The sequence below is a fragment of the Molossus molossus genome, unplaced genomic scaffold (assembly GCF_014108415.1).
Source record: "Molossus molossus isolate mMolMol1 unplaced genomic scaffold, mMolMol1.p scaffold_m16_p_9, whole genome shotgun sequence".
In the NCBI taxonomy this organism is placed as follows: Eukaryota; Metazoa; Chordata; class Mammalia; order Chiroptera; family Molossidae; genus Molossus; species Molossus molossus.
The window spans coordinates 94,855,251-94,870,560 of record NW_023425403.1 but is presented as its reverse complement, the minus strand read 5'-3'; the positions used below and the strand labels follow the sequence as shown (position 1 = coordinate 94,870,560).

The window sequence follows — 15,310 nt, the reverse complement described above, 5'->3', positions numbered from 1 at the left end:
GAATTTGAATTGGAATGGGTAGGAAAATTAGTGTATCCATGTTTGAGATTGTTTCCCTTCCTTTACATAAGGTGCCCTAATTTCTAAAAGAAGAAAAACGTATTTGGATTGCCTGGAGCCCTTCAAGAGTCAAAGTATGGTGATTTGAAGAAACAATTTGTAAGAAATACTGGAAGGATTCTTGGCTGGTGTGCTCAATGGTTAGCGTGTTGTCCTGTGTACCAAAGGGTTGCAGGTTTGAGTCCTTGTCAAGGCACATACCCAGGTTGCAGTTTCCATCCCCAGTGTGTACAGGAGGCAAACGATCGATGTTACATCAATGTTTCTCTCCCTCTCTTCCTCCCTCCCTCCTCCCTGCCTCTCTAGAATCAATAAGAAAATCCTTAGGTAAGGATTTAAAAAATATTGGGAGGAAATCTAGGCTTAATTAGACAATTTTGTCCTAAACAGAGGATCTTACGCCTTTTATACAAATCAAGTGAGAAATCTTGAAAGGGTTGCATAGAAAAATTCTATCCCAATATTTTTTGCCCTAGTGAGATTGACTTTACCAATTATTGTAAATTAATACCAAAGTACTGTTAAGCCAAATGGAAATACTTTTCCTGACCATTCTAGTTTGCATCCAAGCCTTAGCTCAAGTTATTTACTCCTAGAATATACTTTCCTTCATCTTCAACTGTCTAAATCTTAAGCTATCTACTCTCTGCATGAAATTTTCCTAGTTCATTTTCCTTTCCAGCCACAAATAGTTTTCTCATGCGCTTCTATACCTAACTTAAAACAATAAATACATCCTGCCTTATGAGCAGGTACTATCATTTTTTCTTTTTTAAATCTTCACCAAGAATATTTTTTTCCATTTATTTTCAGATAGAGTGGGAAGTGGGGGTGGGGTGGGACATCAACTGGTTGCCTCCTGCACAATCCCAACCAGGGCTGGGGACCGAACTGCAACTGAGGTATGTGCCCTTGGCTGGAATTGAACCTGCGACTCTGGTCCACAGGCCGATACTCTAACTGCTGAGCCAAACTGACCAGGGCTCATTTTTTATAATGTACTCTGCAAGCCTGCCTAACATAGCAGGTGCTTTACAAATGACAATTGCTGAAAATCAGTAGTAATGCCTTTATGATAAAATTAATATATTCTGGAAAGGCTAAATACCAGCTAGATAAATGTGTAATATCTACGCTCTTTCCTGGTAGTTTAGGAGTTCTCTGCCTTTTACTACTTACTGGGCTTTTCTCATTGGCAACCTCTTGGTGCATAGGTCAACACTCAACTACTGAACCACACCAGCCAGGCTTTCAAAATGTTTTTGTTTTTTAATTATTTTTATTAATTTATTTTTGTTACAGTTTCTTCTCCTTTTTCCCCCATGGACACCCTCCTCCCAATCCCACCCCCATCAAAATGTTTTAAAGTCAGAGACCTGTGGGTGGGGTATGAATAGTTGGAAGGCCTGTAAAATTTTAATATTCCTTTTTGATCACCATTACTGATCTAACTGATCATCTAAAGATTTCCAGAAAAGTGTAGTTTGTTTGTTGGCCTTTATTTGTGTGTTTGAGGAGATTGGAACTATCAGAATGAAAAGTCCTTACATTAAAATATACTTTCCAAAAAACACCATTACCAGCCTTGACCGGTTTGGCTCAGCGGTTAGAGCATCAGCCCACGGACCAGAGAGTCTCGGGTTCTGCTAGGGGCAGGTACCTCAGTTGCAGTTTGTCCCCGGCTCCAATTGGGGTCATGTAGGTGGCAACCACTCAATGTGTCTCTCTCATGTCAATGTTTCTCTCTTCTCCCCCCCCCCCCCCCACGCCACTCTATCTGAAGATAGATGCACAAATGTCCTTGGGTGAGGATAAAAAAAAAAACACCTTTATTATAATCACAAAAACAAATGTATTGAGTATTAGCTGCAGCTTTTTAAAGTAAGTCTCAAAAGAACTGGTATGCTTCTGACCTCTGCTTACTGGAGCTACCTTATTGAGTGGAATAGCTTTTTTTATAAACTTTGGACAATTTTATTAGAGATTATATCACACCAAGAAAAGCTTTAAGAAATCTAAGAAGGCAAAGAAACTTGTAGATAAATATGCAGCATTTGTTTTCTTCTAGATATTTAAATCATATTCATAATGTGATAAGGATTTATTTTCATGTACACTAAGAGCTTTTATGTAAAATCTAAGGGACATGCCTTTTCCAGAATCTAGGTATAAATTATGCCTAACATTTAGCCAAAAGCCAGGAACTTAACCAGCAATTAAATAATGGTCCTATGGCAAAGCAGTTTCCCTGTATATTGATTTACTTTATAATCTGTTTTCTAGGTGTGTATTTTGACACTATCCACTAGAAATGACTATACAAGGGGTACCTAAGGCACATGGAGAAAGGATTGAGACTGGAAGATGCAAACAGACATTGTCAGTACTGAGTAGTGCCTGACAACAGATCACTCTAGGGAAGGGGCAATATATTCCACATGAGATGATCCCCTCAACACAAAACCGTAAGTAAGTTTTGGGAATTATAGGGGAATTAGAAAATTGTCACTGCTGACTCAATAAAAATAAATGTCTTCATTTTGTAATTTGTGGCCTGTATGCTTGTAAATTAAAATACACTGAGTTGTCAAGTAGAGAACTGGTTTGTGGATGAGAATTTAAGCCAAAATACAATGCAATATTGCCCCAAAAGTAACTCGAGACCTTTGTCTTAAAACCTAAGGCAAAGGTTACATGAATTTGGATAACTAGATTAGAATTAAGTTATTGGACCTTTGCCTGGAAAACCAATTAGAGAACTTGACTCTCGATACTACAAGAAATAGGGAGTTAGCATAGCCCAGCCTCTTGAGATAACAGAGTGGAATTTGACAAAGTAATAGAATTTTTGGAAATTAAATGTGGCAGTATTATATATAGAAGGATTCTAAAAAATAAATTCTAGTGACAAGGAAACTGGCATGTGACTATTGCAGTAATCTAGGAATGAAGGAATCCTGAACAGTATAGTGGTAATGAGAATGGAGATGAAAGAATAAAGGTATTTCAAAAGGAGAAATTCTGGAACAGCATGATGAGTTGGATAAAAGCCTGGCCGGTGTGGCTCAGTGGATTGAGCATTGTCCCATGTACTAAGGTCCTGGTTCAATTCTGGGTCAGGGCACATGCCTGGGTTTCAGGCTCGATCCCCAGTAGGTGGCATGCAGGAGACAGCCAATTGATTCTCAGGTCAATGTTTCTATCTCTCTCTCCCGTCCTCTCTTTCTAAAAACATCAATGAAAAGGTATTTTTTAAAATCCCTTTCTTTTAAAAAGAAATATATAAACACATTTATGTAGATAAATTATTAGATTAGGTATGTAATCTTAAATAAATATTTCCAAAATTGGATTAAAACTCTCCCCCTTTTTGGGGGGGGGGGTGTCATAACTCAAGCTTATGCCTGTAAGAAAATCCCTACATTTGTAGCAGTTATGACTGTCAGTGACTAAAATGTGTTAATATTCTTGAACCTTAACCTCTACTTTCATTAGTAAAACAAAGATCTTTTCCAGTATTAGATTGAAGGAATGAAATTGAGAATTTCAAATACAAATAATTCAGTCTGTTAAAACTTTGTAAAATTGACATGGCTTTAATTTCTCAAATTGAAAAGCCAAGTAATTGAATTGTGGGAAATGTTCTGATCTCTAGTTTCAAGAAATAGCACAGCACAAAGACCTGGCATTCTGACTGAAGAGCTATAATAATAAACAGAAATTTGAAAACCGGGAAGACAAGTTTTTCAAGAGTACAGCTATGGCATTTCGAAGGAGGTATAACAAGAAATTCCGGAAGCTAGCCAAAAAAGGTTTAGATAATTGGGATTCCTTATTTTGAATACTTGTTTTTGATGGAGAAACACAGTTAAGAGGAAATGAAGGTTCTAAGAGGTCTGGAACTTTTTCCTCTTTCTCACCCTAAATTAGGCTTGCTTCTGAAGAAAAGTGTTAGCCAAAGATAATCAACTAGGAACTCAGTACTGCTTAATTGTAGGCAGGAGTTTAAAAAATGACCAAAGCAAAAATATATACGTATAATAAAATAAAAATATTTGTTTAATTATTTGAAAGCAAATATTTTGTTTTTCTAAGAGCTAAACCTTGTTTTGTAGGATTCCTATTAGAAAAGCAAAGTACCTTGCTCTATTTACCTAGTTATTACCTGCCATGAAAAATAGTTGCATGTCATTAGACAGAAATACCATATTATTCTGTATCTTTAGTTGATTTTTAATGTTCTATTTTAATGATATGTAAGAAAACCTTAAATTTTAATTTGTGCTTCCAAGCAGCCTTTTAAACACAGTAATGTGTCTTCTGGGTATACCAGAACCTTTTAGACCAATTCACTTCAATCCTTGAACCATGTGATTAATCCAAGTTCAGTCAACCTATCTATGACTTCAAATCAGGTGATCCAGAAATGGGAACATTTTTTTCTGTATGTCCATCCTAGTTACATCTAACTTTAATGCCTGACCTACTGACTTCTACTCTCTTTTTTCATGACTCTCTTATGGAGATAAGTCAAGATTTAATATCCATCATAGTCATATAACATTCATTCCAAACTCATATTCCTTTAATGTTTATTTAATTACTAAGCGCTCTTGTAGCATTGCATTTTTATTAGGAAATTCTGTATATTCCAAATTTGACGGGGCTGTTTTATTGATTAAATGTATACTTTTGTGTAATTTTCAACTAGTTAGTATTTCTCTATACATCTATATTTTTTATCTCATTTTGTTTTTGTTTTTTTTTTAATTTTTCTTTATTGATTTTAGAGAGGAAGGGAGAGAGAGAGAGAAACATTGATGAGAGAGGACATTGATTGGCCGCTTCCTGCATGCCCCAACTGGGATCGGGCCCACAACCTGGGCGTGTGCCCTAACCAGGAATCAAACCGGTGACCTCTTGGTGCATGGGTCAGTGCTCAACCACTGAGTCACACCAGCCAGCCTTATCTCACTTTGTAATCACCCAAGTAAACATCTTATAGAAAAAGACTATGGTGGTGGTATTTTTTTTCTGTAGTCTTGAAATTGAATCAAGTCTTTCAGATTCTTTATATAAACTATCCTCATCCATCTTTGAATTTACTATAATTCTTGTTTTTCCAAATGCCTGTTCACTGATACTGTAGCATTCCAAATTTTTTATTCCAGTTCAGTTTGGACTGTTGAATGTCCAGCATTGTGGGGGAATATAAAGACAGTATAAAGCACAGTCCCTGCCTTCATTTTAAAAAGAACTTCTGGAGCCCTGGCCAGTTTTGCTCAGCGATTAGAGAACGTCGACCCACGGACCAAAGGGTCACAGATTCCATCTCCATCGAGGGCACATGCCTCAGTTGTAGTTTGGGTCCCGGCCCTGGTGAGAGTCGTGTGGAAGGCAACTAATCAGTATATCTCTCTCACATCAATGTTTCTCCCCCCCACCCACCCCCCATCTGAAAATCAGTGGAAAAGTGGCCTCAGGTGAGGATTAAAAAAAAAATTGTGGAACCTCAGACATGGCAGTGACTTTCTTGGGGTTTCTTATTACAAGAAGGGTGAGACAAACCTGTCCTATTTGGTTTCCAACTTGGGAACCTAAAGAAACTCAAATCCTTGCCAGGCTGTGATGGAGAGTAACACTTGGTTACTCAACTGATAGAGTAAAAAGCCACTTTGAAACAATGATTTCTGGACTTGAGATACTAGTATGAAATCTGAAGGTGCTGAATGTTGCCTACCTAAAAGCTCTCTCTGATTAAACAAGTCTTAGGCACATTTTAGTTTTGGGAGTGAAGTCCTCTTTATTTTGCTGCATGTTATCGCTTGTTTATTCTTTGCCATGCTTACTACTCATTTCATTTTTACCATGTAAGGTGTTAGCTTGTTATCTGTTTAAAGACTTCTGTGGTTGGATCTATGTCATCCTTTATATTAAGGCATTTTCAAAGCTTAATAATTATGAGATGATGAGATTTCTGGTGAAATTTGTACATAACTTTTCATCTCTAGTAGGTCCAATAGAAGACCAAATAATTCGTGAGGTGTAGTTCTATGGCAGAGCTGGTAATTATGTTTTGTTTAAAACACTAAATTTGGTGTCATATTGTTCTCTTTCATGGCTTCTTTGGTTCCAGGAAGGTAATAAAATTTCCTCATTTTTTAAAAAAAATTATTTCCTTAGTGGCTTCTACATTGCTAAACTTGCTATTACAGAGTCAACTTCCCCAACATAGAGGAAAAATAACAGAATATGGGAGATTTAGAGTGCTCTTAACAAGACTTTTATTATCCCAGCAGTCTCTAGTGATGTGACCATCTCTATTTTATGATAGAGTATCAATACAAAAATTTACAAAGTGAAGCTAAAGTTTGTCAGATGTAAATAGTGTACAATACAAATTAGAAACAGCTATTATTTGCCAAACCAGATTTCTCAAGCTGCTTTGCCTTTACCATTTTACATTACTTTAGTCTCCTGACTTCAGATATATTTTCAAAGCAGCCCAAATTCATTCTTATTTTAACATACCCTAGGAACTCTTTCTTATGACTTGTATATTAAATTTAAGAGTAAAATTTAACACTAGAGCTTCTTTTCAGAAAATCTTTGAGGGAGAACTTCCAATTTCTTACAAGGTAAATTGTTGAGGTGCAAGAATAAGCTAAAATCTTTAGTGCCTTATCAGAAATGAAACTGTGGTTGATGGAAAGAAGCTAAAACAAAAGAGAAATGGGAGAACAGGGAGGCCCAACTATTGATGGTACAGTTAAGACTGACAAACATTAACATGTCATTGTGATGATTCGTACTTGTGTATATGAAGTGGATTGTTAGGTATATATGATTTGATGAACAAAGTTTTCAGCATGGTTGGCAAAAACAAACTTCTACCATTATTTTCTTATAACTGAAAATAAAATTGACCAGTCATTTCATTCAAGAAGTTAAGAGTTAACTGGTGCCCAGAAAATGTTAATCTTTTTTCCCCTAAAGCAAGCAAGAGTTTTTAATTTACCTGTGGTACATCTAACACATACCTGTTTTCTTCTAACTTCATTTGCCTGCCTCCCTTTCTTAAACAAGACTCAGTTTTTTGCATGTCCTCACATTCCAATCACAATGACCCATTCTATTTTAGAGTGAACGCTAAAGGCTTACTGAGGTGATCTTGACAGATGTGTTTCCAGATGAGATAATCTCTAAAATATTTACTAAAATAAAAAACTCAATCCACTCTGCAAGTACACTTCCACTATAATGAATATTTTTTTAAGTGTGGCAGTCTCTCTCCTAAAAACCTCTACATTGTGAACTCATGACTTTTAGACACTACCTAATAAAAGGTTTAATTTTAATTTGAACCCATTGTCAATGTTATGAGTTATATTTGTAGTAAGCTCCAGAAGGGAAGGTATTGTTTTGTTCTTTGCAATATCTCCAGAGTCCAGAATAGTATTTGACACACAGCAAATGTCAATAAATATTTTTTGAATGAATTAATTAATAAATGTTTCCATAGGCAATATGTTTTTATTAGCACACGAGAAAGAACATTTCTCATCAAACTAGTTTTCTGCAAATGTGAATGACTAAGAACACATTAATAGCAGTTCAAATATTTCCTGTTACAATATTTTTTGTTTCAGTATTTTTAGTCAGTTATCAGTTTTTAATAATCTTACCAGCAAAGCACTATAGAAAATTAAACAGTGTTACATATATAACCATGCCAACTACACTCAACTAGTTAAATCACATACATGCCAAAAATTTAACAGAATAGAAATATTGTATCCTAGAATATGATGCTAGCAAGGGAATCAGACCAAACACATCATCCCAAAGACTAAGATGACACACTAAAACAACTAAATTGGCTTTCTGCAGGAAAGAGAGGATAAGTGCTACCAAAAATAAAATGCTTATTCATAAAGTTCTTTATTCTTATTTGGATTATTATCAGTCGCTAACCTTAACATTACTACTCTTAAAGTATTTTGCATTTTTAAGTTATAGATAATCTTTTGAAGTACTGTTAGGAAATTTTATTTTATTATTTTTTTAATTGTTGACATTATTATAGATATCCCCTATTTCCCCCACCCTTTCCCCCTCCACCTAGCCCCCATGGACCCCAGGCCTTCACCACACTATTATCTGTGTCCTTGGGCTATGCATACATGCATATAAATTCATTGGTTAATCTCTTCCAGTCCCCACCCCCTGCCCTCCATCCCTCTGAGATCTGTCAGTCTGTTCCATGCTTTCATGTCTCTGTTTCTGTTTTGTTCATTAGATTCCACATATAAGTGAGATCATGTGATATTTGTCTTTCTCTGACTGGCTTATTTCACTTAGCATAATGGTCTCCAGGTCATTCCATGCTGTTGGCTTTTCTGCAGAAAAAAAAAAGACATGTGACACCAAAAACAAAACACTCATAAAGCTTTTTTTCTTTTTTGGAAATATGTGTTTATTCATTCTTTAGAGAGAGAGCAAAGCAAAGAGAGTTAGAAACATCAATGTGAGAGAGAAACATCCATCGGCTGCCTGCCGCACGCCCCCTGCAACCAGGTCATGTGCCCTCACCAGGAATCAAAAAGGGACCTCTCAGTCCACTGAGCCACACCAGCCAGGCAAAAATTTTTTTCTTTATTTGGGTCATTATTTTCAATTGCTAACCTTAACATTACTAATCTTAAAGTAGTTTGCACTTTTACATTATACATAATCTTTTGAGGTACTCTTAGGAAAATTTTTTTAAAGGATATTTTTCCCCTACAACCTAGTATACAAATCTGTAAGTAATTACTAGAAATGTCTGTAATGCAGTTTCTTTACTAAGTGGAGGGGTTTTACAGGAAAGGTGGTAGAGTAAAATTTGTGTCAATATGAGATAATAGGCCATACTATACCATAACAGTCTCCCTTACTCTGACACACATACACACACACACACACACACAATGTTTCAGATCTTTCAGGTATGACTATTTTTTTCTTAATAGATAATACATCTACATGGCCTGGTAAAAAGTAAGCCCTTCTCCCATACCTAAACCCCACTCACCCAGTCCCTCTCCACAGGTGACCCCATATCTTTGCGAAAATTCCATGGATATATAAGAAAATGAGTATATCTATATTTTCACAAATGGAAACTATGAAGTGGAAATATATCTTTTTTTACATTATACATTATTCTGCATCTTGCTTTTTCCCCCTTATAAATATTTGAAAATTCGTCCTTATCAGTTTGTGAACTGCTGCCCTGTTCTTTTTAAGAGCTACATAGTATTTTATTGTATGAACCATAATTTACCCATTCCCTATCAGTGAACTTTGTGTTTATTTCTAATCTTTTACTGTTATGATAATGTACGTTCTTAATTGAGAATAAGAATCTCTTTCTTACTCATTTTTTAATCCTGAAAACTTAGTATAGTGTCCAACAAATGTTTAACGACATTGTTGACTGAGTTAACTGTACTTTTCAAAATGGTGTTCAACTGCTTCCACTCAATGGCATTTTAACCCTGTTATGTATGCACAAAGTACTTGGTGCTCTTTGACTTAATGATTCCTCTTCTAGATATTTATTCTGTTTAAAATGACACATAAAAAAGAAGAATTCCTATAAGAGGAATCACTAAGTCAAAGTATATGTGTATTTTAAATGTTAGTAGAGGTTATTCAAAAAGCTTTCACCAAATGTGTTAATTAGTAATGAAGATATTATTCCTCTCACTAAATACTTAGCACAGTGCTTTACACATAATAATGTTAACACTATTGAGTGGATGGAGCTCATATTCAAGTGAGAAAAAGTTGTTTTTATGATGGTATATAAGTCTATGTAGAGGAAAAGGACTATCTTCTTCATTAGTATCACTAGTAGTTACTGAGTGCCTACCATATGCCAGGAAATGGTGTTGAGTGTGTTATCTCCTTTAATCTTCATATATCCTATAAGATATAGGATATTATTATTATTTATTATTCCCATTTGATAGATGAAGCTGAGGGACAAATAGGTTAAATGACTTGCCTAAGTCATATAATTAGTAAGTGATTAAGTTGGGATTAGAAATCAATCAGTATGATTCCAGAGCCCATTTTTGAAAGCTATGTACAAATTCATGAAAAATAGAAAGAGGCACCAAAGATGGAAGGAATATGTGCCAAAGCACCGAGTACACAGTGTTGTTCAGAAAGCAGCAAGCAGTTAGAATGGCTTAAGCATTGTTAATGTGTGGCTGCCCAAAAAATGGCACAGTAGGAGACAAGGCCAAAAAGTTAGGCTGCGTACATATTTGACTAACACATATGCCCTAAAAAGTGGTTTCTCCTTACAAGAAGATGGCAATTTGCCTTTACTCTAAAAGAGAACAACAACAAAAAAACTCATTTCTTTTTCTGAGATTGCTCTGGCATGATGGCAGCCTCTGGTTTCACTGCTTTGCTCATGGCGAGAGCTTCAGGCCTTTTTATTCTTTCAAAACTATAGCATTCAGCTTGTCTTCAGAAGATACTGTTCTAGTGCTGAACAGATGGAAGCCTTCCAATAATAAAGTATCAGTCAATAAGCCAAGGACATTAGTTCCATTGGCCAATTTTCGGTTATCAGGTTTTATAGAAACATACCTAGGACACACACAAAAAAAATGTTTAATTATAAAGCATCTCTTTAATACCTAAACACATAAATTTGACTTAAAACCTCACATAGAGGCATCATACCATCTTTTATCAGATTTTTTTTGACACTTCATTTATAAATCCAAATCAGTAATTTTGGAGTACTGAAAATAAACACCTTGATTTCCACTTTAATTCTACATTTAGGAATATAACTGACATTGATGAATTTTCACTGAGAAACTTTTCTGGAGCAAACAATTTGGTCAAACAATTAAATTTACTAAATATTGTTTTAATTAATTAAATTAATCTGATCATTTTGAACATTTTATACATTTATAATTTTTCCCCTAAGTCTCATTTACCCATTATCATCACTGACATTACACATTTTCTTTTGTGACTTATTCCTGTCAAATGCATTTTCTTCAGGTAAATTTTGCAGATATAAAATGTCAAGAAGACTTTATTGTCAACTTTTACTCAGTAACTGTCTAGTGTTGCTAAACAAAAAACAGGGTCAAAAGGCCTCTGGCTATTTCCTGGGAAATTCGATAGAACCAACTGCATAATTCAAGAAAAATGTATCTGAACTTTTAAGGTTGGTTATATGTTGGCTTTAATAATGTCAACATAATATATTCACATAGACACAGCTGTATTACTCCTTCTTTATTTACCATCAAGGATATTTTAATGTCTTTGTATCCACCATTTGTCTATGAGATATGAAGAAGAGGCTAACTTAAATTAGTTCTAGGCTATAACCTAAACTATATGTAGTTTTATGGGTTAAAAAGAGCCTTGGAGCCCTGACCGGTTTGGCTCAGCGGTTAGAGCATCGGCCTGCAGTCCAGAGACCCGGGTTCGGTTCCTGCTAAGGGCATGTACCTTGGCTGCAGTTTGTCCCCGGCCCTGGCTGGGTCGTGCAGGTGGCAGCCACTCGATGTGTCCCTTTCACGTCGCTGTTTCTCTCTCTCTCTCTCTCTCTCTCTCTCTCTTTCTCTGTCTCCCTCCTGCTCTATCTGATCAAAAAATGAAAAAATGTCCTTGGGTGAGGATTAAAAAAATAATTAAAAAAAAAAAGAGCCTTGGAGATATCCCTAGCCTCCTTTTAATTATGATTGAAATAGAGTGGTTTATTGTAGCTCACATTTAGAAAATCATTCTGGGCAAACAAAGCAATTCAATAATAAAATGTAAGAATTATAAAATTACAAAGTAGATATCAAAAAATGTTTCCCTGGCCAGTTTTCTCAGTGGTTAGAGTATCGGCCTGCAGACTCAAGAGTCCCGGGTTTGATTCCCGCTAAGGGCACGTACCTCAGTTGCGGTTTGTCCCCAGCCCTGGTTGGGGTCGTGTGGGTGGTAACCACTCGATGCATCTCTCTTACATTGATGTTTCTCTCTCTTTTCCTCCCTCCTTCCCACTCTGTCTGAAGATAAATGCAAAAATGTCCTCTGGTGAGGATAAAAAAATATATATATGCAGACTTTTTTTCCTCCTGAAAATTGAAGCCAACTTTCACAGCTAGTAAAATAGTGGTGGGACAGCATTAAGATATTTTTAAGGAAAAAAAAAATACTGACAGCACAGTGGAAATTAGCCTTAGGGTTCAGCCAAAAACAATAGGGGAAGAAAGTGAGTGACTCAGGAGCAACTATCCTTAACATACTGACAGCCTATCCCAATATTTTTTAGTTGTCTAAGAGTGCCAATGATATAAAAGGATACCAGATTTGCCATGGGATGTATCTGCCTCAATGGTATTTAAAAATAGAATAGAATGGAGAAAAATCAGTACTCACATCATAAGGCCCAAAAAAACAAATACAGATGGAGTATGAGGAGATCAGAACAAACTATTGAGCCTTTACTGTATGCCAGCCACTAAAAGAATCTCTTGGGGGTTAAAAAAAAAATTTTTTTTTAAAGTGTTTCATTCCTAAGCCAAATTCATTAGCAATGGAACATCATCTATAAAGTTATTTCCTCCTACAACTTTAGTGACCACAGTCCTAATTTTCCCTGGAAAGTCTTGGTTTATTCCTATTGCCCCACATAATAATACCCTCTTTCACTGGGAAAAGTATCCCAGTTTGGACAATAATTATCTGGTCATTCTACCCAACTTTGCTGGTTACCCCAAAACATTATTTTGAGTCATCATTTTTTCCAAGATAAGTTTAAGGCATGAGAAATTTTCAGTTTTGAGAGGAGTTATCAGAAACAGGTATGGAAGAGAGATTTGCAAAGTACAATACCTGACTACAATTTGGTTGTCAGTAACACGGTCCAAGCCACACTGGAAAACCAGGTCATGGTAAGGTTTTTGTGGAGGCAATGGAAGTAAGGTCATCTGAGGAGGACAAGAGTTACTACTCCAGGTCAGTGCTGAAGGTTGCTCTATAAACACTGTAATCCTCCCAGTTAGCATGTCAGTTGTTTTGCTGCAAGAGACAAACACCCTGAAAAAGGCTAGTGTTTCAGCTTAGGAAATGTACCTCCACAAGAGCAGGTCTTGGCTGTAGCAGGAGTTCTTGGTTTAAGAGATCAACCAGAGGATCAACCTCATAGAAAAGAGCTTCTCTCTGAAGCCTAAGATAGTCTGAAAAATCAGTAGGTAATAGAAGCTGTTGAGTTCTCAAAAAATTTAAGATGAAACTAAACAAAACACCATCTCTGTCCACCATCCATCTTGAATTCTTGGTCTCTGCCATCTAACATCTGTGTCAACCGAGAACTGCTTTATGGTAGAAAACCTTGTGAATATCTTCCCTCCCACATTCAAAGTGACCGATTCCTGACTACTCATTCTTTTCTCACTTCAGACTAGAGGCTACAAACCATTCACCACAGACTTAGGAACTTGTAAATCAAACTATAACCATAAATGTTGCTAGTTATATATAATTAATAAGTGGAGGGGAGGGAAAAATAACAAAAAACAGAGACCTAGATTTCCAGGTAACTACTGTAAGGCAAATAGTGTGTCCATAGTTGTGTTTGCAAATTTGAGTTGCTAGGGAACTTGCAGTATACAAAATAAAAAAGCAACAGATGAGAAACTAGATCGTTTAAGGAAAACTGCCAATATATCTAAGCATAGATGTCAGATCCCTTTTCTGTATTCCATTAAAAAAATTCATGGAAAGCTATTGTAAATCTGTATTTAAAAAAAAAAAAATTCTGGGAGCAGAAAAGCACTCTCCCCCCAGTCCTCTTATCTACTGATTCCTCAATGCAGAGGTTAAGATTTACAGAGAAACGTCATTTGTTACAATCCCTTTAGCAATTTCGATCACTGATGAGACAAACATTACCTAAACTAGGAGCTTAATTTGATTCTTCTCGTAACTAGAATGATTCTTCTGTACTTTAAATTTCATTACTATCTTTTTTCCCTGTCCCCTTTGTATTCTCTCCTCTCAACCAAATTAAAGGACTGGGGTAAAGACACTCTGGACTTTTAAAGAAATGTCTTGTTCCACCATGGCCAGTTTGGCTTAGCAGTTAGAGCATGGGCCATCGGACCAAAGGGTCTCCGGTTCAATTCCCTGACCCAGGTTGGACTCATCGTGTCTCCCTCATATTGATGATTCTCTCTCTCCTCCTACTCTATTTAAAAATCAATGGAAAAATATCCTTGGGTAAGAATTAACAAAAATAAAATTTAAATTTAAAAAATATGTCTTGTTCCATGATAGATATAAGGTGTACTAGAGAGCAGTTCTAAGATAAGGTCACTTTTGTTTTCATTTTAATTCTAAACAAGAAAACTAAGTATTCTTTAGGAGATAGGGCATCTTTATCTCATGTGAACAGATAGGACAGCATTAACATTTAGTGATTACTTTGTAATTTATAGTAGCTGACAGATTGTTTCCTCTATTGTCAAAAGTCATTCAAGTGGGTTGTTTGGTTGTACAGTTGCCATAACTTAGGACAACACACTTGGCTGTCAGTAAAAGGAGGCTTTCCCATTTCCTGCTTTTACCATGTGTTACTTTTTTTTTAACTTATGCCTTTGATTATACAGCCCCCTAACACTTCTATAGTTTATCACCAAACTCCTTTAGTGATAAATTTATACTGCCTAAGGAGAAAATGGCAAGCTGCAATCTCCATCCTCCTAAAAATGTACACAAGAAAATCACAAGAAAATGCTAGTTTTTATTTACATGAGATTTACATTTTAGCAAAAAAGAAAATTAACCAACAGTAGAAAAATCTGGAAATCCAATCCACCCATTTCTTTTTTTTAAACAATGTTCACTAATAAAAAAAATAAAAAAAAAAAGTTGCTTTACAAGAGTAGTCTTTATTATTACATGCTTCAGTGAACAATCACTATTACCTCATCAATACAATATTAGATCATGTGCTCTTTCACCTCCCCTGTTTACATGGCATAAACACAACCAATATTGGGGAGTAAGATGCTTATTTCAAAAGCACTCTTTAAGAAGGAAGGAAACTTCAGGACTGTACTATTAAATTTCACTTTTATCTTTATGCTACTTAACAACATATGTAAGACATTATTTTTGAAAGGAGTACTTTTGGAGGAAAATATCTGACTGGAATCTTTGACCAAACGTGAAC

The 15,310-nt window shown here is 35.8% G+C and overlaps 2 protein-coding genes across 48 annotated transcripts in view; one reads left to right on the top strand and one right to left on the bottom strand.

The window, feature by feature from the left end:
- Positions 1–15,310, top strand: part of SPRYD7 (SPRY domain containing 7) — a 241,640-nt gene that overhangs the window by 98,728 nt on the left and 127,602 nt on the right. For 30 of the 47 annotated variants that reach the window (XR_004958150.1, XR_004958157.1, XR_004958156.1 and 27 more), the window contains 2 exons: positions 72–200; positions 2,344–2,525. Coding sequence is in view for 33 of the 47 variants with exons in the window: in XM_036250461.1 (XP_036106354.1) it covers positions 2,504–2,525 (22 nt within the window). In the remaining 14 variants the exon portion in view is untranslated. Of the gene's footprint in view, positions 1–71; positions 236–2,343; positions 2,530–3,715; positions 3,852–5,231; positions 5,256–5,526; positions 5,550–6,071; positions 6,101–15,310 lie in introns of those variants that run through there. The other 17 variants (XR_004958151.1, XR_004958146.1, XM_036250494.1 and 14 more) reach the window with 13 other exon arrangements.
- On the bottom strand, positions 10,468–13,520 carry KCNRG (potassium channel regulator). Its single transcript, XM_036250499.1, is given in 6 exon segments — positions 10,468–10,577; positions 10,580–10,707; positions 12,970–13,185; positions 13,187–13,399; positions 13,401–13,445; positions 13,447–13,520. Coding segments are annotated over 6 exon segments (786 nt in total).